Source organism: Bos grunniens, chromosome 27 (genome assembly GCF_055505025.1).
Source record: "Bos grunniens cultivar Pamir isolate PY7600 chromosome 27, Bosgru_T2T1.0, whole genome shotgun sequence".
In the NCBI taxonomy this organism is placed as follows: domain Eukaryota; kingdom Metazoa; phylum Chordata; class Mammalia; order Artiodactyla; family Bovidae; genus Bos; species Bos grunniens.
In genome coordinates, this window is record NC_141191.1 from 27,992,386 (window position 1) to 28,017,295 (window position 24,910).

At 41.9% G+C, this 24,910-nt stretch overlaps 1 protein-coding gene and 1 long non-coding RNA gene across 6 annotated transcripts; one reads left to right on the plus strand and one right to left on the minus strand.

The window, feature by feature from the left end:
- Positions 1-437: 437 nt before the first annotated feature.
- On the minus strand, positions 438-2,498 carry LOC147343691 (uncharacterized). Of its 2 annotated transcripts, XR_015156410.1 has the most exons (3): positions 1,990-2,498; positions 1,699-1,864; positions 438-772 (listed from the first exon to the last, which is right to left on the minus strand). It is a non-coding gene; the product is annotated as an uncharacterized LOC147343691 (long non-coding RNA). The 2 variants fall into 2 exon arrangements; XR_015156409.1 differs by lacking the exon at positions 1,699-1,864 and having other exon boundaries at positions 2,221-2,462.
- Positions 2,499-2,561: 63 nt separating this feature from the next.
- DCTN6 (dynactin subunit 6) lies at positions 2,562-24,145 on the plus strand. Of its 4 annotated transcripts, none has more exons than XM_086380886.1 (8): positions 2,562-2,603; positions 7,304-7,368; positions 17,189-17,294; positions 18,648-18,736; positions 20,045-20,092; positions 21,598-21,803; positions 22,962-23,000; positions 23,660-24,145. In XM_086380886.1, the coding sequence occupies exons 1-7, from the start codon at positions 2,581-2,583 to the stop codon at positions 22,971-22,973; spliced, it is 549 nt and encodes a 182-aa protein (XP_086237012.1). In that variant the 5' UTR covers positions 2,562-2,580; the 3' UTR covers positions 22,974-23,000; positions 23,660-24,145. The 4 variants fall into 4 exon arrangements, with proteins under 4 accessions (XP_086237012.1, XP_086237013.1, XP_086237010.1 ...); XM_086380887.1 differs by having other exon boundaries at positions 21,661-21,803; XM_086380884.1 differs by lacking the exon at positions 22,962-23,000.
- The last annotated feature ends 765 nt before the right edge of the window (positions 24,146-24,910 follow it).

The window sequence follows — 24,910 nt, forward strand, 5'->3', positions numbered from 1 at the left end:
CTGCAGGGGACACGGCTTCGATCCCTGGTCAGGGAACTAAGATTCTGCATCAGTTAAAAGGCCTTAGGGGCAGAGCTGGAGCTTCCCTGAAGAAATTCTACCTGTATAGACAGTGGCTGTGCTCCATGTATAAGTGTTGCAATGCACCCTGCAGATTTCTTACCTGCCTAACCAACCCTCACGATCACGTTAACCATTCCCTGCAATAAGCCTCTTCTTATATTATCTCCTAATGCTTTTGTTTCTGTGGCTGAACCCGGACTAATACATTGAACATGAGACTTAAACAGTCAGAAGAGCGGTGGGGGTAGAGGGCGGGTGGAAGCAGTTTGGGTTTGAATTCAAACTGGCTTCTTGGAGAATTAAAGTGTGATTATGTTACCGAAAGTTCGGGTCCAGGTCCTCGCCCACTCAAAAGCCAATAAACAGGCCAGGTGGAAAGGAAAGTTTGCTTTATTTCGGATGCTGGCAACGGGGGTGGGGGAGGACAGATGTCTGTCCAAAGGTGGTTCCCCCTCCACTGACAACCAGAGGGGCAAGAGCTTTTATAGACTGAGGGAGGGGGCTACATGCAGAAACAGCACAGTCTGCTCTTACGATCATCTTCAAGTTGGTCACTGGTGGTCTGACCAGCTTCATCTTGATTGTTTTAAATACAGTTAATCTTCAGTTCCAGGGTCAGTTGTTTACATTTCTTTGAGGCCAGTTCTTGAAACTGTGGCAGCTTATGTCACAGCTACAGTCTGGTCATCGTGTAGTTAGCGTCTTCCACCTGGTGGGGGTTTCAGTGTCTATAAGACAGCTCACAGCATATGGCTCAGAATATTATCCATAGCCCTTGAGAAGGGACTAAAGTTCCCTGACTATGCTTAATGAGTACATCATTAGTATTTGGTATCCTTTGACCGCTACCCTTTGTTTCCACATTTTCTCATTTCTCTGATTAAACTAATAAGTTTTGACTGAGATTTCAACAGACAAAAGGCAGGCAGAGGACATTGGGGTAAGGATCATAGGGTCCTGCTCTGTTTCAAAGAAGAGAAAGAGGAACATGAAATTAAAGAAGAGAGAAGTGGGCAGGGGCTGGATCAAGCCCAGAGGTAATGGCAATTTTAAAAGGAAAAAGAAAAAAAATAAAAAATAAAAGGAAAAAGAAGTAAAAAAAAAAAAAAAACTAAACTAAATTTGGTTTTTAAAAGGAAAAGAAGTAAAAAAAAAAACAACTAAATTTGGTTTTTAAAAGGATGATTTTAGCTACAGAAGAATAGCTTGGATGGAAATGTGATTTTAGAGGTCAAGGGTAGAAGGTGCAGACTACAGAGGGAGATTTAGAGATAGTAAATGATGCAAACTGTAAGCGTAGGACTGGCAGAGGTGAAAGTCACTCAGTCGTGTCCAACTGTTTGTGACCCCATGGACTACACAGTCCATGGAATTCTCCAGGCCAGAATACTGGAGTGGCTACCATTTCCGTTCTCTAGGGGATCTTCCCAACCCAGGGATGGAACCCAGGTCTCTTGAATTGTAGGTGGTTTCTTTACCAGCTGAGCCACAAGGGAAGCCCAGGACCAGCAGAAGTTGTTGGTCAATTATATATGGACAGGTGAAGACAATCAAGGATGACTTGAGTTTCTGTCTTGAGCAACTGGGTGAATGGTGGATTCCTTTATTGAGACAGAGATCAGAGGACCAACTTACATTCTTTAGAGAGAAATGCCTGCGAGCTCAGGTGCTCCAGACGTGTCCAACTCTTTGGGACCCCACGGACTGCAGCTTGAGGGCTTCTCTGTCCATGGAATTGTTCAGGCAAGAGTCCTTCCTTCTCCAGGGGATCTCTCCATCCCAGAGATTGAACCTGAGCCTCCTGCAAAAAGGGAATGGTTACCCACTCCAGTACTCTGGCCTGGAGAATTCCATGGACAGAGGAGGCTGGCAGGCTACAGTCCATGGGGTCACAAAGAGTCAGACAGCACTGAGCGACTCACTCACCACTCCTGCATTGGCAGGCAGATTCTTTACCACTATGCCACCAAAGCTCTGTTCTGCACATTTTAGGTTTCATAAGACCTCGCAGCATCCAGGTCAAGTAGGCATTCGAATAATCAGGTGTGAAGCTTGGCAAGAAGGGCAGAATTAGAGATTAACCTGAGAAAGACATCAGGTAGAGGGTACTTAACTTACGGGGTGGGGGTGGGGAGTAGGGGTGGAGAACCAACTCACATTGAAAGGGAAAAGAGCCCAGGTTTAGCAGGAGGATCCTTAAGGAACTGAGAATGAACAGTGGGGCTTAGTGAGGTCACAATGACTTGCGTTGGATTTGACTTAACGGCTGTTTTAAATCCGAGTCCGCCCATCCTTTTACTGCACTAACAATCAGATCGCGGCCAAACACCGCCGCCTGGCTGGAGCCGGCTCACGCAGAACTGAAACCTCCAACGCGAGCCGGCCCCGCCCCCGCCCACGCGAGCAGCGCCAAGGCTCCGCCCCTTCCCCGTCCTGCCAGGCTCCACAATCACCTACAGAGATCATCGCTGTGGCCAGGCGGTTGTGTCGATCCAGCTAGAGACAGGAGCTGAAACCATGGCGGAGAAGACTCAAAAGAGGTCGGTCGCTGTCTGAGGTCCTATCCTCTCCTCCCCGCAGGGGTGGAATCTGCTCTTGGTCGCCAGTGGTGGGGACTTAGGTGGTGTCTTATTCCAGGCGCCCGGCCCAGATGGTTCCTAAGGCCCAGACCTGGCGTTCGCGGAGGGAGGAGGCGACGGGTTGGGGGTAGCGAGGGCCGGGAAAGGATGCGGAATGGGTTAGGGGAAGGTCCTGGTTCGTGGTCCCTCCATGGCCTCGCTGGCCCTCCGCCACGCGCCCGCGCTGTCTCGGGCGGGCCTGCTGGGGATGCAGGGCGTCCCCGTCGCCTGGGACACGGAGGGACCCTCCCGTTTCCCGCGGCGCTCCGAACCCTTGTAGCTGTCCTGTGTCGCCATCACCCACGGTCCCCCAAACCCTCCCTGTGCGTCGGGGGCGCTCCGTGTATGTGCAGACAGACTCAAAGCGGGGCCCGCGCCTGGGCCAAAGCTAGCTGCTTGGTAAACGCGTGGGGACGGGCCTCGGGGCTGCTGGGCGCTGTCGGTGGAAATGGACAGCTAGGATGCAAGACAAGCTTCAGTTAAACCGTTTCCCAAAGCAGCAAAGTTGAGCACCCTCTGCTGACTTTTTTAGAAAATGAACACCGACAAGCCTCGTTTTGGGGGCGGCCGTAAATTAACATTTAGGTTTTTCATCCATTTAGGCAGGTAATTGTAATCTTTTGCATAAGCTAAAGAGGAACAGATATGCTAGGAATATTATGCACAGTATATAGGAGAGTACTGTGGAGATGAGGTTACTGTTGATATTTTATTAGTTAGGACTTCGGCTAAGTCTTCCCTCGGCTGTCTGCTCCCGGCTCCGCCCCTTCACTCCTGAGTTTTATTATTCCTGCCTCACAAAGAAATATGCTGACTGACGCACGCAACCTGGGGCGTCTTCCTTGGGCATAAAACTGAAGACAGGGCACTTTTGAGTCTCTTCCGTTCTCACTTGCCCAGTATAATTGCCAATATAACTTGCCCAGTTAAATATTAGATAATGCTTTTTTCATTAAAAAAAGAAATAGCAAGAAGGAGGCTGAGGGAATGGAAAACTAGGATCGGAAATCATGTGTAAAATGAGCTGTTTTATAGAGGTTAATTTATTTGTCCACAGCTTAATAAGATTGCTTTTTTTACACACAAACCCACCTGAAGGGAAAAGGATCGGAGAAAACGTGTTTATAAATGGTGATACATTTATCACCATTTTCAAGGGCAAAATCATTCAGCTGACACAGGAAACTGTCCAAAGTGACAGGCTGTTTCCAGGAAACTTCCAGCTAACAAAAAAGGGATGATTGATGTTCGTGTTTTTTAGAGTGTGGCTGAGCACAAACCTTAGCATGGACTGTTGCTGTACACCTTTAAGCCCCGCCCCTTTACCAGATAACAGTTGCCCAACTCTTTGTGACCCCATGGACTGCAGCCCCCCAGGCTCCTCTGTCTATGGAATTTTTCAGGCAAGAATACTGGAGTGGGTTGCCATGCCATCTTTTGGAGGGGGTGCGGTCCTCCCAACCCAGGGATTGAACCTGCTTCTTTTGCATCTCCTGCGTTGGCAGGCAGATTGTTTACCAGCAAACCACCTGGGAAGGCAGGTAGCAGTTACTGGGCTCCTGCCATAAGCAACCAACTGTCGGTGAGCAACCCTTAGTGGTCCTGCTCAGCCATCCATGGGTGCTGCAGTGGGCCCCTCCCACAAGCTGCCAGCTGTCAGTGAGAGACAGTTAGTGGTTCCCTCTGTCAGCAGAGTGGTGGTCTTCAGGCCTCAGGCAGAGAGTCCGGTAAGAGGCAGATCCTGGGAACAGTTGGGGGCTGTGTCCTGCAGGGCTTCAGAGCCTTGGCCAAGGCCTCCCACTGGCCAGGCTCAGGTCTTGAGCGGCTGCGAACCTCTCCCCCATCCCTGTGTCTGCAGCATAATAACAGTGGTGTCTGCATAGGATGCAGTCTGCAGGACCCAGCCTCTGCCCTAAGGGTGGCTCGAGGAGCCTGAGAGTCACTGGGGTCCTGGGAGCCTGTCTCCTTCAGCGATGACGGCTAGGCGGAGTCTGGGGACGGATGGATATCTGATGGATATCTGCCTCTTCTTAGCCAGGACCTGGACTTTGGAGGGTGACAGTGGTGCCTTGGGACCTGGGCCTTGTCAGAACAGAGAATAACATTTATTTGGTAGAGTTTTACAGGAACATCGTTACCTGACCATGAACCAACCTCAAGAACAAAGGATCTGACACCAGAATGTTTGGCAACAACTAACCATGCCCCCACCCCAATTCCTAGAAAAGGGCTTTGCTAAAGGCTTTCAGGGAGTTTGGGGGTTTTAAAGCATAAGCTACCCATCTCCTTGCCTGGCTCTACAGTAAACCTTTCTCTGCTCCAAACTGACGTTTTAGTATTGTTTGGCCTCACTGTGAGTTACATGGACTTGTGTTTCAATAATACTAGGACAGTGATGTCCCGGGAATGAACTTTGCTTCAAGAAGTTTCAAGGCCCTGGGCTTCAATTTCCCCATCTAGAAAATGAGAGGTTTGGAGCATTTTCTGTTTTCTAGTCCATCCCTGTGTCTGCAGTGTAATGGCAGTGGTGTCTGCATAGGATGCAGTCTACAGGACCTAAAGTTTTTCCTTCTATTCAATGGAAAGGTTATATATTTCCTGTGATTTCAGCAGACAAGTGACATGTAGTAACCCAGATGGATCATTTTTAAATTGTATTATTTTGTGCCTTGTAGAGAGTCAGTGCCTGTGAAAATGATGGAGACAGACATAGCTGTGTCTCCTCTGGACATTTCTTAAAGATAGATTTAAGGATTATAAGTTTTTTATTTTATCAGTATTTTTTTTTAACTTACTTATTTTTGGCTATTCTGGGTCTTCATTGCTGTGTGGGGACTTTCTCTGGTTGCAGTGAATGGGGGCTGCTCTCCAGTTGCGAGGTGTGGGCTTCTCGTTGCAGCGGCTTCTCTTGTTGCAGGGCATCGGCTCTAGGCTGGGTGGTTGTGGTGCATAGGCTTCACTGCTCCATGGCACGTGGAACCTTTTAATTTCAGAGATGCTTGCTCCTTGGGAGGAAAGCTATGACAAACCTAGACAGCATGTTAAAAAGCAGAGATACCACTTTGTCAACAAAGGTCTGTATAGCCAAGGTTACTGTTTTTTCCAGTAGTCATGTATGGATGTGGGAGTTGGACCATAAGGAAGACTGAGCACCAAAGAATTGATGTTTTCAAACTGTGGTGCTGGAGAAGACTCTTCAGAGTCCCTTGGACCCCAAGGAGATAAAAAACCAGTCAATCCTAAAGGAAATCAACCCTGAATATTCATTGGAAGACTGATGCTGGAGCTGAAGCTCCAGTACTTTGGCCACCTGAGGCAAAGAACGGACTCCTTGGCAAAGAGCCTGTGCTGGGAAAGGTTGAGGACAAGAAGAGAAGGGGGCAGCAGAGGATGAGATGGTTGGATAGCATCGCTGACTCAGTGGATATGTGTTTGAGCAAACTGTGGGAGATAGTGAAGGACAGGGAAGCCTGGCATGCTGCAGTCCATGGAGTCAAAGAATTGGACACAATTTAATGACAATGACAACGATGTGGAATTGTCCCAGACCAGGAATCGAACCCATGTCCCCTGCATTGGCAGCCAGATTCTTAGCCAGATTCTTAGTTCTGATGGATATTCTTTTTACTTAGAGCCTTAAAAATACTTTGTGAGAGGAAGATTTGTTCACTTAAATTTACAGAAGAAAAATCCGTACATGTCTTTTTTAAGTTTTCCACATCAGTATGGAAGTGGTGATTTTTTAAAATATTTATTTTTGGTGTTACTCTGCATTTATATTAGGGAATAATTGGGTGGATTCTGGAATATGAATGATGGAGAAACATGTTAAAGAGTTTGTACTCTGCTGACTCTCAGCTATATTTCTGGTCTAGTGCTCTCTCATAGCCCCAGATCTAGATATACTGGGTCTTTCTCCATGGGTACCTCAAACTGACTTCATCTAAAATTTAACCAAATAACTTCCATTTTTCATTTTCTTTTCTACGTACTGATGTTTTTCAAATCTTTCAACAGATAATGTCAGATGCCTCCTAACTTTTTCCCCAAGTGCTCATCACATAATCTTTCAGTTTTTTTTCTTTTTTCCTAGAAACTTCCCTTTGAAGTCCTCTGTCTTTGCTCTCTAAGACCGATGCACAGCAATTACCCTAATGTTCCCCTCTGTCCTTGTATGCTGGAGCCTCTGATTCTAGTCCCTGGCTTCAATTTTTTTGACTTAACAATGTAGCTTGGAGGTCATCCGGACTCTTTACACACAGGATTGTTCCTTCTTTTTTATGCTGTATATTAGTTCGTACTATACCATAACGCATTAACCAGGTCCCTACTAATGAATACCTAGATTGTTTTGAGCTTTTTGCTGTTTAAAAACAATGTTGGTATTAAAAGAGTCCAGTGCCTCTTTTCTTCTCAAGCATTTTAAGAACACATGATAAATGATTTTAGGTTGATGGATGGTGTATCACCTGAGAAGTTTATAATGTATTAAATCTTACAGTTTACTTTTCATTTTTCCATCAATTTGTTTTAACCTTTCTATCATTGCAGTGCCAGGATAGCTCCTATAACAATGTTTTTAAACCTTACCCATGATGCATGTTCCTTTTTTCTTCCTGCAGCGTGAAGATCGCACCTGGAGCAGTTGTGTGTGTAGAGAGCGAAATCAGAGGTGATGTCACTATAGGTAAGAGAATAGCCTATAAGTGTTGTCTCTCAAGAATTGGTGTTATTTAGTTTATTTCTGTGCTTTACAGTTCATTAGGTATTATTTTCTATGTTTGACTGAGCTCCTAATTTTATTGACAAAGCAATGTATTTCTCTAAGTGTTTAATATTTCTCAAATAATTTAGTGTGATGGAGTCTGTGTTTAAACTCCCATCTGATAGACTAAGGCAGTATAATAAAGTAATTTATTCGAGAGACATCTGTGTACCTACTGTGTGCCAGGCCCTATGCTCACACCTGTGCTTGCACTCTGGACCCAGCAGTGAATATAGCAGAGCTTACACTCTTCTAAGAGTGTAAACCACAGAGTCTGATGGACCTGGGGTTAGCATCCTTGCTCTTTATCTGCTGGATTACCTCAGGCATATCACTTAGTCTCTGTCATTTTCCCCTTCTGTGTAATTGCGTGTATCAGAATTAGGGTCAGCAGCTTGTAGTGGTGGCTTAACACACAGAAGTTACTCTCTCGTATAAAAAGCCTAAGGGTAGGCAGTTCACGTCTTGTCAGTTGGTTGTCCGGGACCTGCGCCTCACAGGCCAGGGCGTGATGGCTGGAGCACCAAGAGTGTCCTGGGTCAGAAAGGAGAGGAGTGGAAACTAAAGGGTGCGCCTCCCAGTGGAGTCCGCTCCCCTTAGGTAGTCTTCCTGAAGGTTCCACAACACTCTTTGCCTTGGGCCTGACCTCAAGGACACGTCTAGCTACGGAGAATGCTGGGAGATGTAGTCTAAACCGGACACATTGCAGCCCCCGTATTGGATTCTCTTACATAGAAAAAGGGAAGAATGGATATTCAGTGGAAGCAGCTTTTGTCACATGCAAAATAAGAGTGCCTTCCTCAAAGCTTTTTGAAGGATTAAATAAGAATATTTATGAAAGTCATGGCCCAATACCTGACATGTAGTAAGCACTCAATAAATGTTGGCTAGCTGCACTGTAAAATCAGTGTAGCCTTGCTCTAGAGGTAAAGTCCAGCGTTTAAAATGAAATGAAAAATTTAACATGTGGCAGCATGGGCTTCGCTGCTGGCTCCGTGGTAAAGAATCTGCCTGTATTGCGGGAGATGTGGGTTCAGCCCCTGGGTGGGGAAGATCCCTTGGAGAAGGAAATGGCAACCCTTTTTTATTCTTGCCTGGGAAATCCATGAACCGAGGCGCCTGGTGGGCTGCAGTCTGTAGGGTCGCAAAAGAGTTGGACACGACTTAGCGACTAAACAGCAACTTGCTCATATGAACATGATTGAGTTCCCCCAAATGCACGTTTTAGCCACTAGATCTTTTCCATACGTTTCACTGGACATGGTACCCTGGTAGCTTTATTAACGTGCGCGCATATTTACTAGCCACTGAGTGTTACCAGAGTAGAGCTTTCAGGAAACTAAGTGCACTTTCAGAGAGAAACTGTGCCTTGTTCCCTTACACTAACAGGAACTACAAAAGAAAAAAAAATTTCTGTAATTTTAGTAAGTCTAAGCCACTTCAGGATCATGTCTTATAAAACTAGTTACGATTGTGCCAGTATTATGGAGCATAATTAGGGCTTTGCCCAGGTTGGATCTAATTAATTATTTTAAATGGACAGAATTTCAAAGTTTAGAAGGTGACTCTGTTTCTTTTCAGTCCTGTGTTAACTTTTAAACCACTTGCAGACTTTTTGTGAGGAGAAATTAGCCACGTTTCTCTTCCTCTGCATTTTTATTCTAGTATTTTTATGGTTTTCATCATGATTCGAGGGATAACACCTAATATTAATTCGCAGGGTACTCTATAATTAGAAGGAAAGTAAGACTAAAATAAAAAAAAAAATATGGAGTAGGAAATGGCAACCCACTCCAGTGTTCTTGCCTGGAGAATCCCAGGGACCGGGGAGCCAGGTGGGCTGCCGTCTGTGGGGTCGCACAGAGTCGGACACGACTGAAGCGACTTAGCAAGACTAAAGTAATGATATTTCCCTCTCATTTCTACTTCTTCCCTACTTTAAACAATGTGTTCAGTATCTACTGTGTAGTAGACACATAGATAGTCTGGATATCTCTACAGGCATAAGTGTACACACAAGTATACATATATGTTTGTGTGTGTGTTTCAGATTTGAAATAACAGGTTCTGTCCTTGCAGAAGCTTCCCTAGAAAAGCAGTAAAGGCTTTATCCTGTGCCAGGGAGAGCTGGACCGCTGCGTAGGACTGCGGCCTGGGGGTTTCAGGAATCAGCACTCACTTTCCTGTTTTCCCTCTGTCTTTCTTGTCTTGGTGCTCTTCCCTCTTCTTTATCCCTCTTATCCTCCTGCCTTCCTTGAACGTTGAAATTATGTAAAGAAATGTGGTATTTAAATCTGCTTTCCATATAAGCTGATCAGGTGATCATGTACCCCTCTGGTGGTTAAAATATAAAATTATTGTTCAGTACAGATTTTCAGAGATGGATTGTAGGATAAGAAATGATAATAATCTTTTTTTTTAACTAGTGACTTTAATTTCATCATTGAATGGATCTAAGTTAATATTTTGTTGGGTTTATTTTTGACCCAGGTTTTTAAAATCAGAAAATGTTCTCACTTTATAGAAACACCTCAATTTTCAAAACTAAGGAAAAGATTCAGAGTGATACCCAGTGTATCACTCTGGTATAACCCAGTTACCCAGTGTTCCATGCTCCATATTTCTTATCTCATTTTCATTGTGCCTGTTTCTGATTCTTAATTGTATATATAAATATGGAAATTTTCCAGGACTGATACTTAGATAGTCATTTCTATCACTTTTGTATTTGGTGTAAAATAATCTCTAATCTTTTTGTACTGTTAATTGCTTTTTCTGATATAATATCTCAGATTAAAAAAAGCTCTTGGTAGATATAAAGTTAAATCAGAGCAGAGAGTAGAGATAAGTTACCTGATGAAAACTCACTCTCCCTGCCGTGTTCTTTTTCCTTCTTTTTTTGGGGGGGAGGGGTGTGGAATTTTCTTAGGGAAACTTTTATTTTTTATGTATTAAAAATTTCATTGATGTACAGTTGATTTATAATGTGTGTTGTTAGTTTCTGCTGTACAGCAAAGTGAATCAGTTACACGTGTACATATACGCCCCGTTTTTTAGAGTCTTTTCCCACACAGGTCACTACAGAGTACTGAGTAGAGTTTCCTGTGCTATACAGTAGGTCCTTACTGGCTACCTATTTTATGTATAGTTGTGTGTATATATCAGTCCTAATCTCCCCATTTATCCCTCCCTCCCTTCCTCCCTGGTGACCATGTTTTCTGTATCTGTGACTCCATTTCTGTTTTGTAAATAAGTTCATTTTTTTAGATTCCACGTATCACATTATATGGTATTTGTTTTTCTCTCTGACTTACTTCACATAGTATGATCATCTCTAGGGCCATCCATGTTGCTGCAAATGGCACTATTTCATTCTTTATGATGGCTGAGTAATATTCCATTATGTATATGTATCACATCTTCTTTATCCATCCCTTTGTCGATGGGCTGTTGTTTTTCAACTTATGGCTGGTTTTGTTTTTGCTTAATTTATCAGAATAGCTAATGTAAGTCTTCTCCTGTTACAGTATAGATAGGGAGATTTCACAATGTTTTACATAACTTTGCATCCCCTCGTCAGTTTTACCTTGCTGTGTTTCAGTTAGTAGAACATTACATTTTCTGTTTTCCTAGAAAATCAAGTATTTGGTTTATCAAAGAAACTAGTCTGAAGCTTTGAAGTGTATTCCTTAACCAGAAACCCTATGTCTGTGGCGCTGACGGAACCTGACCCCTTTCATTAGAGTCTGTTAGGAAACAGAGCTTAGGAAAAATAACAGTTCTCTCGTTAATTATAATTTGGGTAAATAAGGTTTCATCTTATTTACTATCAAGCCTGCTTTTTTTTTTAAAGCCTGCTTTTAATCAGACTGCCTTGATTCATGGGTTTTGTGTTATTTTCTGAAAATTTTGTTTTAAAAGCTGAAACCCATCTTAGAAAGGTCCGTCCAAAGGTCCGTCCGTGCACAGTCCTGCGGTCCTGTTGCAGCCTGGAGGCAGACTCCTGGGGTTAGGACGACACTTGGGGACTCCTGGTGTGAAGGCAGCGCCTGCAGGGACACAGCTTTGTGATGGAAGCACTTTGCCCCACGTTGTTGTTCTTTCCATTAGAGTTTTTAATACAGATCAAAAGCTTCCCTTTTATTGTGGAAATTTTTTAAAATTGAGGTCACATTGGTTTATAATATTACATAAGTTTCATATGTACAACATTATATGGAAATCTTTTTCAATAAGGCAAAACAGTGGCTTTGACTTGAGAAATGCATCGAATATAAAACAGTTGTTAAAAGTACTTCGTCTTATAGGCCAAAGGAATTGTTTTCATTTTCAAGAGACCTTGTGGCTTTTGGAACTATTTATTGACATATGAAAATGTCCACAAAGATTGCTTTCTGTGGCAAAGACAGACAGGAAAAATACCCTTTACCAACTGAAGGGAATGGAAATATGATGCAAGGAATGTCTTTCTGGCTAGGTTGCGTCAAGCCCAGCCAACCATTTAGAAAAATAATTCATCAGCCAGTAAGGCAGCTCCAACTCTAGACACATTTATCCAAACAAGGAGATAAGCCAAATAGGGTTTCAGCACATTTGGTAAGAAAATACACAAACTACCCTGCCAGAAAGAGCTCCAGAAAGTTCACGACAGCCTTTTAACAAAAACTTTCCATGGTGACAGATTTTTATTTTTAAAGCATTTTAACCCCAAGACCTTTCAACTTGGTTTGAATTCAGACCTATCCTAGGTGAAAGTGCCACTTGCGTGCAGAAAAGTGTGGAGCAGACTGTGCTCACATTTCAGCGAGAGGTTGCTGCCCGCGTCTTGCACTAGTGCTGGGCAATCAGGCTTTCTGGGGCCAGCCTCCAGCACTGTGCAGAGACAAAGCACCTGGTCAGACGTTTCCTTTAAGAAGTTCACCAAACTTAAGTCTTAGCAGTCACAACCTCATGCGAAGAGTTGACTCATTGGAAAAGACTCTGATGCTGGGAGGGATTGGGGGCAGGAGGAGAAGGGGATGACAGAGGATGAGATGGCTGGATGGCATCACTGACTCGATGCACGTGAGTCTGAGTGAACTCCAGGAGTTGGTGATGGACAGGGAGGCCTGGCGTGCTGCGATTCATGGGGTCGCAAAGAGTCGGACACGACTGAGCGGCTGATCTGATCTGATCTGATATGGCAGTTCATGTTTAAAAACTAACCTCCCTAATCTCTGCCCCAAAAAAGCTCTTCAAGAGGTTAAGGGGAGCTATTTAGTTTGTCACCCATGACCTTGCTCTTTCTTCACAATTCAGAATAGATCGCATTGCCAACATTCATTGCTCATGGAAAAAGCAAGGGAGTTCAGAAAAATATCTACTTCTGCTTCATTGACTATGCTGAAGCCTTTGACCATGTGGATCACAACAAACTGTGGAAAATTCTTAAGAGACAGGAGACCAGATCACCTTACCTGTCTCCTGAGAAACCTGTATGTGGGTCAAGAAGCAACAGTTAGAACCAGACATGGAACAACGGACTGGTTCCAAATTGGGAAAGGAGTATGTCAAGGCTGTATATTGTCACCCTGCTTATTTAACTTCTGTGCAGAGTACATCATGCAAAATGCCAGGCTGGATGAAGCACAAGCTGGAATCAGGTTTGCTGGGAGAAATATCAGCAATCTCAGATATGTAGATGATACCACTCTATTGGCAGAAAATGAAGAGGAGAGAGCCTGTTGTTGAGAGTGAAAGAGGAGAGTGAAAAAGCTGGCTTGAAACTTAACATTAAAAAAAACTAAGATCACGGCATCTGGTACCATCACTTCATGGCAAATAGAAGGGGAGAAAGTGGAAGCAGTGACAGATTTTATTTCTTTGGGCTCCAAAATCAGTGCAGGCAGTGACTGCAGCCATGAAATTAAAAGATGCTTGCTCCTTAGAAGAAAAGCTATGATAAACCTAGACAGTGTATTAAGAATCAGAGACATCACTTTGCTGACAAAGGTCCATATATTCAAAGCTGTGGTTTTTCCAGTAGGCATACAGATGTGAGTTGGACCATAAGGCTGAGTGCTGAAGATTTGATGCTTTTGAACTGTGGTGCTAGAGAAGACTCTTGAGAATCCCTTGGACAGCAAGGAGATCAAACCTGTCAATCCTAAAGGAAATCAACCCTGAATATTCATTGGAGGACTGACGCTGAGGCTGAAGCTCTAATACTTTGGCCACCTGATGAGGAAAGCTGACTCATTGGAAAAGACTGTGATGCTGGGAAAGATTGAAGGCAAAAGGATAATGGAGTGGCAGAGGATGTGACTGTTAGATGGCATCACCGACTCACTGGATATGAGTTTGAGCAAACTCCAGAAGAGAGCGAAGGACAGAGGAGTGTGGCATCCTGCAGTGCCTGGGGTCACTAGGAGTTGGACACAGCTTAGGGACTGAGCAACAGTTTCACCTTTCAAGTCACTTCAGAACTCCAGGACTTGTAGTTTGGCAGTGTGACCACCAGGTGGAGGTGTTTTCTTAAACGTCTCATGGAATCTGCTCACTGGTCTCCTGTAGTGCTTTCTATCCCAGGGAAGGCCCTGAGACTTAGAACCAGTTTTCCAGTTATTTACTAACCCTCTTGTTAAGAATGATAAGAAATAATAATAATAAAATACCTGGCTAACACAGCGCCAACATTATTTTTAAAAGGGAAAAAATGAAAATATCAGTTGTTTTCAAACCTGTACTTTAGAGGAACTTTTAAAGAAGCACAGGTCCCAGTGTAACCTTTGTCTTATCAGCCTTTTCTCACGTAGCTTTTTGCAAGACTGCTTGTTGTCAAAAGCTGCAGCCTGAGGACCAGCAGAATATCTTGTGCCCCTGGGTACTAATCTAGCTGTGGTAAAGGATCTGCTTTCTGTCATAGCCAGGATGACCTCTTCCTCCTGTCAGATTTTTAATGCCAGTATGGAAAATTTGTATTAATCTGTTTCACTGTCTTACAGTAAGGTGAAGAATTTCTTCCCTGTTTAAAAGGAGGTTTCACCCTGTTACCTGAGTATCAGGGGAATAAAGCAGTCCCTTTTCTTCTGTTTCTCAGACCAGAAAGAGTTATTTTGTTTACTCTGATAAAGTTCTTAGCTCTTAGTGTCAGATAGTGATGAACCTCCCATTTTGAAGAACTATGGGCCAGACCCCATGATCTCCTTTCCAAATATAATCCACACTTCAACCTGGTGAGATAGGCTATCATAGACTTCATCTTTTTATAGATGAGAAAACTGAAGCATTTGAGAGGCTAAGCACACAGCCTTTCAGTAATAAAGGCCAGAGCCTGGACTTTCTAGACAAGGGATGTGGTTGCTGGCTGGGGCTTTAATTATAAAGAACCGAAAATAGAAAGATCGTGTCCCTTTATCATAGAATATCTTGACATAAAATATAAATATGGTATTGTGCAAACCACAGCTTTAAATTGCTTCACACAGCTGGAAGGACCTATAAGAAGTTTCTCATTTCAAAGGAATCCAATGTTTGTTTCAACATTGTTTTAGCACCTCTCCCCAGAAGTGGTAATTCTTCTAAATGCCTTATATTAAGGGGTTGGTTAAATAAATCATGGTATATTAATATAATGTGAAATAATATTCAACAATTTATGTGGAAAAAAATCATGATAACTTTTTAGGTGAAAAAGCAAGTTGCAAAATAAGTACCATTCCTTAGTTTTTGAAATTCATATTTTAGTATGTAAAATTCATATTTTTCTCCTTCAAGTTGAACTTATCTTCTAACTTTCTAGGGAAATATATTTTATATACAGTCATATTTACAGATTTTAAATATACACTAGTACTCAAGTCTGGAGTAATACTCCAAACTTTTAAGAATAGTTACCTCCAGGGAATGAGATCAGCAGGAGGAGAGAGGATCTTTCACTTTTGACTTTGATTGAGTTTTTTGGGGTAAGCAGGTATTCCTTTTATAATTATGTGTATGTGTGTGTGTATATTTATAATTATGTGTATGTGTGTTATATTTATGATTATATATAGGTATATTTATAATTATATATGTGTGTGTATTTAAAATTATGTGTATGTATGTGTGTATTTATAATTATGTGTATGTGTGTGTATATGTTTATAATTACGTGTATGTGTGTATATTTTTTAACCAAAGGAAAAAGGCACCCATGGTCACAGTCCTGGCCACCTTGAGAAGTTTTCCAGGGATCTGAGTGACCCCAACTTCTATTCTGAAATCTCCTATCCTAAACAGGAGCATTTGCCAGGAAAGTTTTACTTTAGCAACTGAGGATTTAGGGAGCCGGAGGTGCCACAAAGAACAAAGCCACCCTCTATGTGTCCCCTGACCCCGCACCCCATGTTGGGCCCCACCCTCTGTTATCAGTCCCCAGCTCTTCTTGTTGGGGAAAAAAATAAGCTGTCCTGAGAGTCTTTCCAGTACTCTGGGCACCAGGAACACCTCCTTATTTATTTTAATACATTTCTGAGTGAGCGTGTTAAGTCTTCCCGATTTTCAAGACAAACAAAGCTCCAGAGGGCAACAATAGCACCCGTTCCTTTTTGTTTCCCTGTAACACGCAGCCCTGCGTCTTGCCTGTCACTGGCAGATAGTGATTGTTGAGTAAATTAACAGTTGATTAGTGCAGTCGACTGAAGCAGTTGAGCGCTGAATTTGATGGGCAGCGTCGTCTGCCTGCCTCCCTCCCTACCTCGTGCCAGTGCTTCTGCCCACCCTGTCGTGCTGTCGGAGTCAGTTGCATCCTGTACAAAGCAAAACTTCCTGTCCCCGTGTCTACAGATAAGGACGGCCTTGATCTGCGTTGGTGGGGCAGGTTGGGAGGGAGTGCCTGCGGTGAGGTGATGCTTTCTCATCAGTGGCTTCACTATCAGCCAAATGCTAGGCCTTTGGGTCAGTTGAGCGGAGGAAGGGAATGGTACAGTCCGGAACCGACGGCCTTCTTTAGGCCGTGCAGGGCCTCCTCCACCCCGGTGGTGAAGGGATGCGATGAGGGCCCTTCCTGCCCCGCAGCGTGAGGCTGGAGTCACTGCCTCAGCTCAGCTCTCCCACTGCCAGAGTCCATTAACCACGCTTGGCTCCTTCCTCTGCCTCCCTTTATCCTTTTCAACTGGTTAAAATCATATCCTCGACCAGACTCAAGGGCTCTGCCTTCTTCCACTGAGTAGGCTTATAATAAGGATGGTGACAGAGTAACAAAGGTCAGGTTAGTCTCCATGTTTTCTAACTCTCATTCCACCCGTATTTCATCATGTTCCCTTAATGAAAGGACTAACCCTGTAATACACCAGCATGAGAAAGTGTTATGTGGTTCAGCAGCATAAGCAAGCACCAGTGTTGTAAGCAAGGAGAGCCTTACCTTTAGGAGGGAAGAGAAGGAAAGGAATTAACTTTTATTGCCAACTCTGTGCCAAAATATCATTGTCTACAGTGTTTCATCTAATTCTTACAACAACCCTGCAGGACTGGTATTATCACCACCCCCATTTCACCACTGAGATAACAGAGACTTCACAACAGAGGGTGAGCCGGACTGTCCGGCTCCAAAGCCCTGTGCTGTGTCCCCTCTCCTGGGCTGGAGATTTGGCCCAAACTACAGTGATAGCCTTTGTAACGTGCCCTCTGGGATACCTGGTACCCGCTTTAGGAAACGTTCCTCCCAAGAGCCTCCTTAGAAGCTCGGCCTCCACAAGTAATTTCTTTCCCATCCGTTTAACAGGACCCAGGACAGTGATCCACCCTAAAGCACGAATCATCGCAGAAGCCGGTCCAATAGTGATCGGCGAAGGCAACCTAATAGAGGAGCAGGCGCTCATCATAAATGCGTGAGTAGCACCCTTACGCATGCTCTGAACGAGCTGCCGCAGAGAGAGTCTCCGTTCATGTCAGCCATCTGTAGGGACCTTTTACAGCTGACATCTGGAAAGCCCACTGTCTGAGAACCAGGAAGACACTAAGGATCTTTTTCAACACAAGCAGTTAGTAAGTGAGGACGCTACAGACCAGAGGGGTAGAGGCTTGTCCAGGGTGAAGCAGCTCATAGGTGGGTGACTAGAATCCCCGAGTCTGGGTCTGGTTCTCTTCCCTTCCACGTGCCAGCCTCTTCTGTCCCGTAAGGAGGCGTCTCCTGAGGACACCCCAGTGGCCCTGCGCTGTGCTTCCAGCCTCGAGTCATCTTCTGATGGGATGGCTTGATCCTGACTGCCATGTTATTACTCATACCAGGACACGTGAACTTCAGTCTGATGTATATTTTTGTGTGCCTTGTGGGGATAACACTCACAATTATATTTGAAAAACTGGAGGTCCTAGAGGCAATGTTTCAACTTTAAAGATTAAAAAAAAATTATAAGCTATTAGAATATGTATGATCTTAGTCAACTAGACTGTAATACCTATGAAATTTTTACAAGCATCTGTAAAACTGATAAAATTTTGGCAGGAAATTCAAGCTTATACCTAATTTATAGCAACAGTGTATGGAATTTGTAGTAAAGACCTTGGGAAAATATTTAACTGTGATAAAGAGATTGATTTGTCTTAATGCTTACTTAGGCTTTGGGAGTTTCTTACTATATTAAGCAGTTTCTTTTTAAAATATATTTTGGCACCTTTAAGTCAATTAACAACAGCTATATTCTGCAGTAACTCAGCTGTCAGAGATAAAGCACCAATTTTAAATGGCTTCCTTCTCTTAGACTGCAAACATTTTTTTGTTACAAATGTTTCAGCTAACCACGTAACAGCATAAAATGATTATTTTACATGAATATCTGTTTACATTTCACAATCTTGAATGGTTATTAGGAATGGAAAATTTTCAAGTTAGGCATGATTTTGATTCCAATTTAACAAGCTGAAAGTCCCAGCCAGCTTCTTTTCTACCTTGTCTTGGGAAAGGTCCCCTGGGCTTTGAGTTTAAAAAATAAACAAAGGAAGACTGACCTTCTATACGCACCTGTGATTTCTTTACATTGCAGTAGTTCTTTTTCAATTCAGAATCAAGTCTTCTCCAGCATAGAGGATAAATAATTCACTTGGATTAAGAACTTACTTAATGTCATTACATATATCAAGCTTGATAGAGGTCCAATTGAGAGAATGAACCCAAATTCTGTAACAGGAGAATTGCTTATTGCATTATTGACTTTTTGATAATTTCTCTTTTCTTTTTATAGTCACCCTGATAATATCACTCCTGATGCAGAAGATCCAGAACCCAAACCTATGATCATTGGCACCAATAATGTGTTTGAAGTTGGCTGTTGTATCCTTTGCAATAATTTAAGAGAAATCATTCCCAACTGTCTTTCAGTACCCAATCTCCTCTGTAGAAATTGTCATAGTTTATCTATCAAATACTTTATATATATGTGTGTGTGTGTATATATATATACACACATGCATACACTTTATATATAATAGATCATTTAATTATACATGTGACATATGTATATATATAAATAAATGTATGAATTATATTTTTAGGACTAGGCCATCCATCTCTTGAAAAGACTTATTTACATTGCGTAACTTCAGAGAGTGAAGGAAGCATGCTGTTCTCAGGTGTGCATGCGTGCACACACACGCACTCACCTTTAGGAGCCGTCTTCCCGTGTTGCTGCGTCTTGTCAGCGGGTGACGGACAGTCAGTGATTGTCTTGTCCGTCAGTGACTGACTGGCACTGGACACGAAGCAGAGTAATCTTGGCTTCAATCCTGATTTAAGAGCCACAGCTCTGCCCATTTGTGATTTCTGTATAGTTTTAAAAGGTTGACAGTGTGTTGTTGTCTGATACAAGGAAGTGGTGGATGGGCTGGAAATATTTCGTTCTTTGATGTTTTTCTCCTGAGTGTTACCAGTGCCTTTGCTGATTTCATGCTCTAAAAAGAGTAAAATCTTTTCATAATGTGAGTAAAATCTTTTCATAGTGTGAGCAAAACATTATTTTATAAGAGAAACTATTAATACTTCAAGGAAAAAACTAAAGGTTTAACAATAGCAAAATATTTAAATGAATTAAGCTTCATTTATAAGATAGACCATTAGAACCATTAAGGAGTCACATAAAATTATGTTTTTAAATATTCTGATGGTATGGAATAAGGCTTGCAAAGGTAGGTGAACTGAATAAAATAAGCTACAAAAGGTTATAGAGTTTTATTTTATACAGTTTGATTTCCAGTTATATAAAGGGAATTATATATCTTTACAGTGTAAAGATATGTCAAGCTGTTAACAGTGCTGCCCTTATGTGATTGGGTGTTAGACAGTTTTAATTTTCTTAAAATAATTATGAAAATATGTTTCTTAAAACAGTTATGAAAATACTCATAAAATTGGGATATAAGGTACTCATTTCTTTAAAAATACAGAAGTCATTTATTTATCCTTCGAGATATTTCTGTTTAAAGAATTAAACTGTACTTGCCTGCTGCCCTGGGCAGGGGGTTCTGGTCAGCCCAGCCTGCGGGCCCTCTCAGGCTTCAGTCCGCCCCACTGCAGGACGAGGAGAGTGAATCAGAAAGAAAAAGATGAACACGTTCACAATGTGTGCTTAACTCTGGCTTACAGACTGCCAAGCCATGAAAATAGGAGATAATAATGTTATCGAGTCAAAAGGTAAGCTACGTTTGGAACTATATTGTGAGAAGTGATTACCTCCTCTCTCTCTGTGGTGTTCTGAAAAACAGCCTAAGTGCAAACCACAACGAAGCCACGTGCTTGGAAGGACAGCAGGCATGGTTGGGAGTGGGCTAGCATAGCCGTGAGACAAATTATTTGCCTTTAAGGAACCTCATCTAATCATGTTTTTTATCCACTAAATTAAATTTCTAACTGTGTATGTTTAAATCAGGATTGAATTAAACCTTCAGGTGAAAGATTTGAAAACGATTTCTACTAAAAACTAGTGTCAATGGTAATTTAGTTGATTCATGTTGTTGTTGCGTTAAAGGAAAAAAACCAGTTTCTCTACTAGTTTGCTTTCTTTAATTTCAGGACTGCTTTCCCCTAGCCCATTAGAAACATATGTAAGCTACTTATCATAGGAGGGGCTAGGCAAGGGGTCTCCTGAATTGCCACCACTGCTGGGAAGTGACTCCAAGAGCTTGTCCAGAAAGAACCGGAATGATAAGACTTGTCTATTTTTCTAAATAATGTTATCTATTTAAGAGGACAAATACAGTCATTTTATTCATTTTTTAAATTTTTATTTATTTTTGGCTGTGCTGGGTCTTTGGTGCTTCGAGGGCTTTTCTCAAGTTGAGGTACTCGGGCTTCTCGTTGCAGTGACTTCCCTTGTTGGGGCACAGGCTCTAGGGCGCGTGGGCTCAGTAGTTGCAGCTCCTGGGCTCTAGAGCTCAGGCTCGATAGTTGTGGAGCGTGGACTTAGCTGTTCTGCAGCATGTGGGATCTTCCCAGATTAGGAATGGAACTCATGCCTCCTACATTGGCAGGTGGGTTCTTTACCACTGAGCCACCAGGGAAGCCCAAGACCTCTTTATTTTTTTTTAATTAATTTATTTTAATTGGAGGATAATTACTTTACAACATTGTGGTGGTTTTTGCCATACATCACCATGGATCAGCCATGGGCGCACATGTGTCCCCCCATTCTGAACTCCCCACCTACCTCTCTCCCTACCGGCTTTGAGTGCCCTGCTTCATACAACGAACCTGCATTGGCCAAGACCTCTTTAGAATAGTGCCTTTCCTTTCTTAGTCTTGGATGGCATGAAAGAAGAGCTTTTTTAAAATAGTAAGACTTGTTGTTAACCTACGCAATGGTTTTTATTTAACTTGGATTGCCAGTTATGATGATGATGAGTATCACTGTCATTTTCTATTTATCGTATACTGACCGTGTGTCAGACCTGTGCTTGACACTTGACATTTATTATCTCATTTATTCCTTACAGCCCATTGTGAAGTAGGATGGGCTCCATTTTAGAGATAAACTCGCTGAGAGCGTGTACAGGTCACACAGATCACAACAGAGCTCTGTTTTGAATCCACTTAATACTAGCCTGCTTCGTGCCTCTCTGCTGTACAAACTCTGGACTGAAGTACTTCTTTTAATATGTTTCTTAAGGACAGTTTGTATTTTTATGCTTGCATCATCTCAGGAGGAAAACAGTGTTCTGGTCACCGACTGTCCTCTAGTCGCTCTCTGTGTGTCTTCCCTGCAGCGTATGTGGGCAGAAATGTGATACTGACGAGTGGTTGTATCATTGGGGCCTGTTGCAACCTGAACACGTTTGAAGTCATCCCTGAGAACACAGTGATCTATGGTGGAGACTGCCTGCGTCGGGTGCAGACTGAACGGCCACAGGTACTAGAACCTCTTTAGTCGGTAGCATCCTTTCTAGGGCTGCTAATTTTCCCAAAATACCACATAAATGTTTTAATGGGGCAGCGAGTCTGTTATTTTAAAAGCAAGTGATTAAAATAAAGCATCAGAGGAACATTCCTAAAACTACAATTTATTTGTTGACTCAACAGAATTATTGAGTCCTTAAGTTAATATCCGGAGAAGGCAATGGCACCCCACTCCAGTACTCTTGCCTGGAAAATCCCATGGGCGGAGGAGCCTGGTAGGCTACAGTCCGTGGGGCAAGAGTCGAGTACGACTGAGCGACTTCACTTTCACTTTTCACTTTCATGCATTGGAGAAGGAAATGGCAACCCACTCCAGTGTTCTTGCCTGGAGAATCCCAGGGACGGCGGAGCTTGGTGGGCTGCCGTCTGTGGGGTCACACAGAGTCCAGCACAACTGAAGCGACTTAGCAGCAGCAGTAGCAGCAGTAAGTTAATATCAGAAATACGTCCAAAGATGACAGGGACATATTGACTGTGGGAAGAGAACATCCAGGGATGTTTCTCCTAGTCTTACGTGTTTTCACTGAAGGTGCATCTCCAAGCCTTACGAACTACACTGATTTGCTCCTAAAATACCAACCTTCAGGGGTAAGAAATGAACCTACCAAATTACTTTACACCCAGCTTGGGTCCACCTATCAGTTTGCTGACATAGTTGGCCTGAAAATAAATGCAGCTTGTGAATATGCAAGTATATTTAGATATTTTCCTGGCTTATGAGGAATTGTCCCCTCCTAATAACCAAGAATAATGGCAAGTATGCATTTGGAGTTTGATGTTAGAGTAGGAGATAAGTATTGATAGAGCATTTGGAGCTTCCTTTGGACAGAAGGCATTCTGATTGAAGTTTTAACCTTACTGCTTGGCACAGTCAGTATATTTCCTTAGTTACGCAGCCTCCTTCCCCTCCCCCAAAGAAATGTTTGCAAGACATTTAGCACTTTTGATTCTTAGCCATATTTTATCAGAAATTAAAATGCCAGTTCTTTCTGGGTTATTCTAATTCTGTAATCTTTGGCTTTTATTATTATAAGCAAGTATTACTATTCTTTGGACCAAAAAAGAAATAAGAACAAATCTAGTATTTTTTCACTATCTTTCTGCATAACAGCAAAATGATTGAAGAGGGAGAGATGAAGCTGGAGTTGGGGTAAGGGAGATTAGAACTAAGTGAGCAAGAATATCTGAAGTTTAATACGTAATGGTATGTATGCAACACCGTTTTCCATGTTTTACCAATTATAAGGATCACACAGAGGTCCTTGCTACAAATGATCCCCAGACTTTTTGAACCAAAGTGGTTAGGACAAAGGGCCTAAAAGTACCCCAAGTGAATTTTACAGTGAGGCCAAGTGTGAGCAAAGCTGACGTATGAAGAGTGAAGATCAGATGAGTGTCATAGCTGTGTGCTCTGTCATATAGAAAGCAGTGTACTCATGACGTCTACTGTAATTGAAACTCTTTCACTTCTTAGAGGCCAAGATGAAATCTACAAAAAGCAAGGTTGAAAACTGATAAACATACATTTTTACATGCAAAAGTTTTTGGCTTTTTCTTATTACCAAACTTAATTTATGTTCATTGTAAATTGAAAAAGCAGGGAAGCAAAATTAAGTCAGTGAATGGGATCCACTGCAGGGGGCACAGGTTCAGTCCCTGGTCAGGGAGCTGACTCGGCATGCCTCAGTCCAAAAAACAGAGATCGGTGAAAATCACCTGTAATCCGTGACGTAGTGATAATCCTTTCTACCTGATGCTCTCAACTTTGCTTCCTGCTGGCCAGTTCTTAAAATTCTCTTATCTTTTTAGCCCCAGACACTACAGCTGGATTTCCTGATGAAAATCTTGCCAAACTACCATCACCTAAAGAAGACCATGAAAGGAAGCTCAACTCCAGTTAAGAACTAAGAACAATAGATGACATCAAGATAATATTTGTGTTTGACCAATGTCTTTTCTTTTTTGACTTGTGTCTTTTGAAAGAGCCACATGTTTGTGCATTCATAACAGTCCACGAAACACCTGTTGACTTTATCTTGTAAAATTGAATTAGAGAAGAAAGTAATAGATTTGCATTGTAACTGTCCTCTATAATTTATATAAAATGTATTATTTTCTGATGTCCTTGTCCCATTCTGACAATTTACAGATTTTTTTGTTCTATGTTTTATGTTATATAAAATGTTGGCCATGAGTTTTAGTTATGTAAAAGACTACTCATGATAAAAAAGAACATATTGTTATGTATTTATATTCTAACAAATACTAAACTAAATAAAAATGTTGATGACAGGACTTTTACTTCAATCAGTTTTTCTACTTGCATCAACTTTCCCAAAATAGCTCTTTTAATTTTTATTGTATACTAGTTAAATATTAAAGCTAATGTGTTTACATTTTCCTTTTGTGAATTTGTGGCTGTCTAAAATTTCAGGTGAAATTTCAGCAGCTATTGAATTAATTTAGATTTCATTATGTTCCCAAGAATATTTTTTTTTTCTTTTTAGTAAAACATAAGTAATCGGGGAAAGATGTATTCAGTAGAATATGAAGTCAAAAAGAATGGTGTCTAATGAAAATGACAAGTAAATGACCATTGAGTGATATTCTTAGGTTTCTGAGGACAATGAAACTAGAAGAGATTTTGATGTATTTATAAGTATATGAAATTATTTTGGCGCATATTACTAATTAATAATTATCAACCTTGGCATGATTCTGTTTACCTGATTACATAATGGGCAAAATATTGAGAATTTTATTGTAATTCCAAGGTTTTTTTTAATAATTCAAGTGCATCCATTAATGGAACATAGTAACTTTTGAATTAGTAGATGTTGATTAATAGTAAGACATTAAATGCTAAAATATTTTCTCTTGAAACATTTTTTTAATTGAAATACAGTTGAGAATGTTGTGTTAGTTTCCCATGCACAGCAGAATGATTCAGTTATACATGTATGTGTATTCTTTTTCATATTCTTATCCATTGTAAGTTATCACAAGATTAATTGTGGATGGTAAAAAATTATTTCTGAATTTCCAAAACTGACTGGTACA

Coding starts and splice junctions, on each gene's coding strand:
- DCTN6 (XM_086380884.1), top strand. CDS start 2,581: ATGGCGGAGAAGACTCAAAAGAG. Junction 7,369..17,188: donor CAGAGGTGATGTCACTATAG/GTAAGAGAATAG, acceptor TCCGTTTAACAG/GACCCAGGACAGTGATCCAC. Junction 20,093..21,597: donor TAATGTTATCGAGTCAAAAG/GTAAGCTACGTT, acceptor GCATCATCTCAG/GAGGAAAACAGTGTTCTGGT.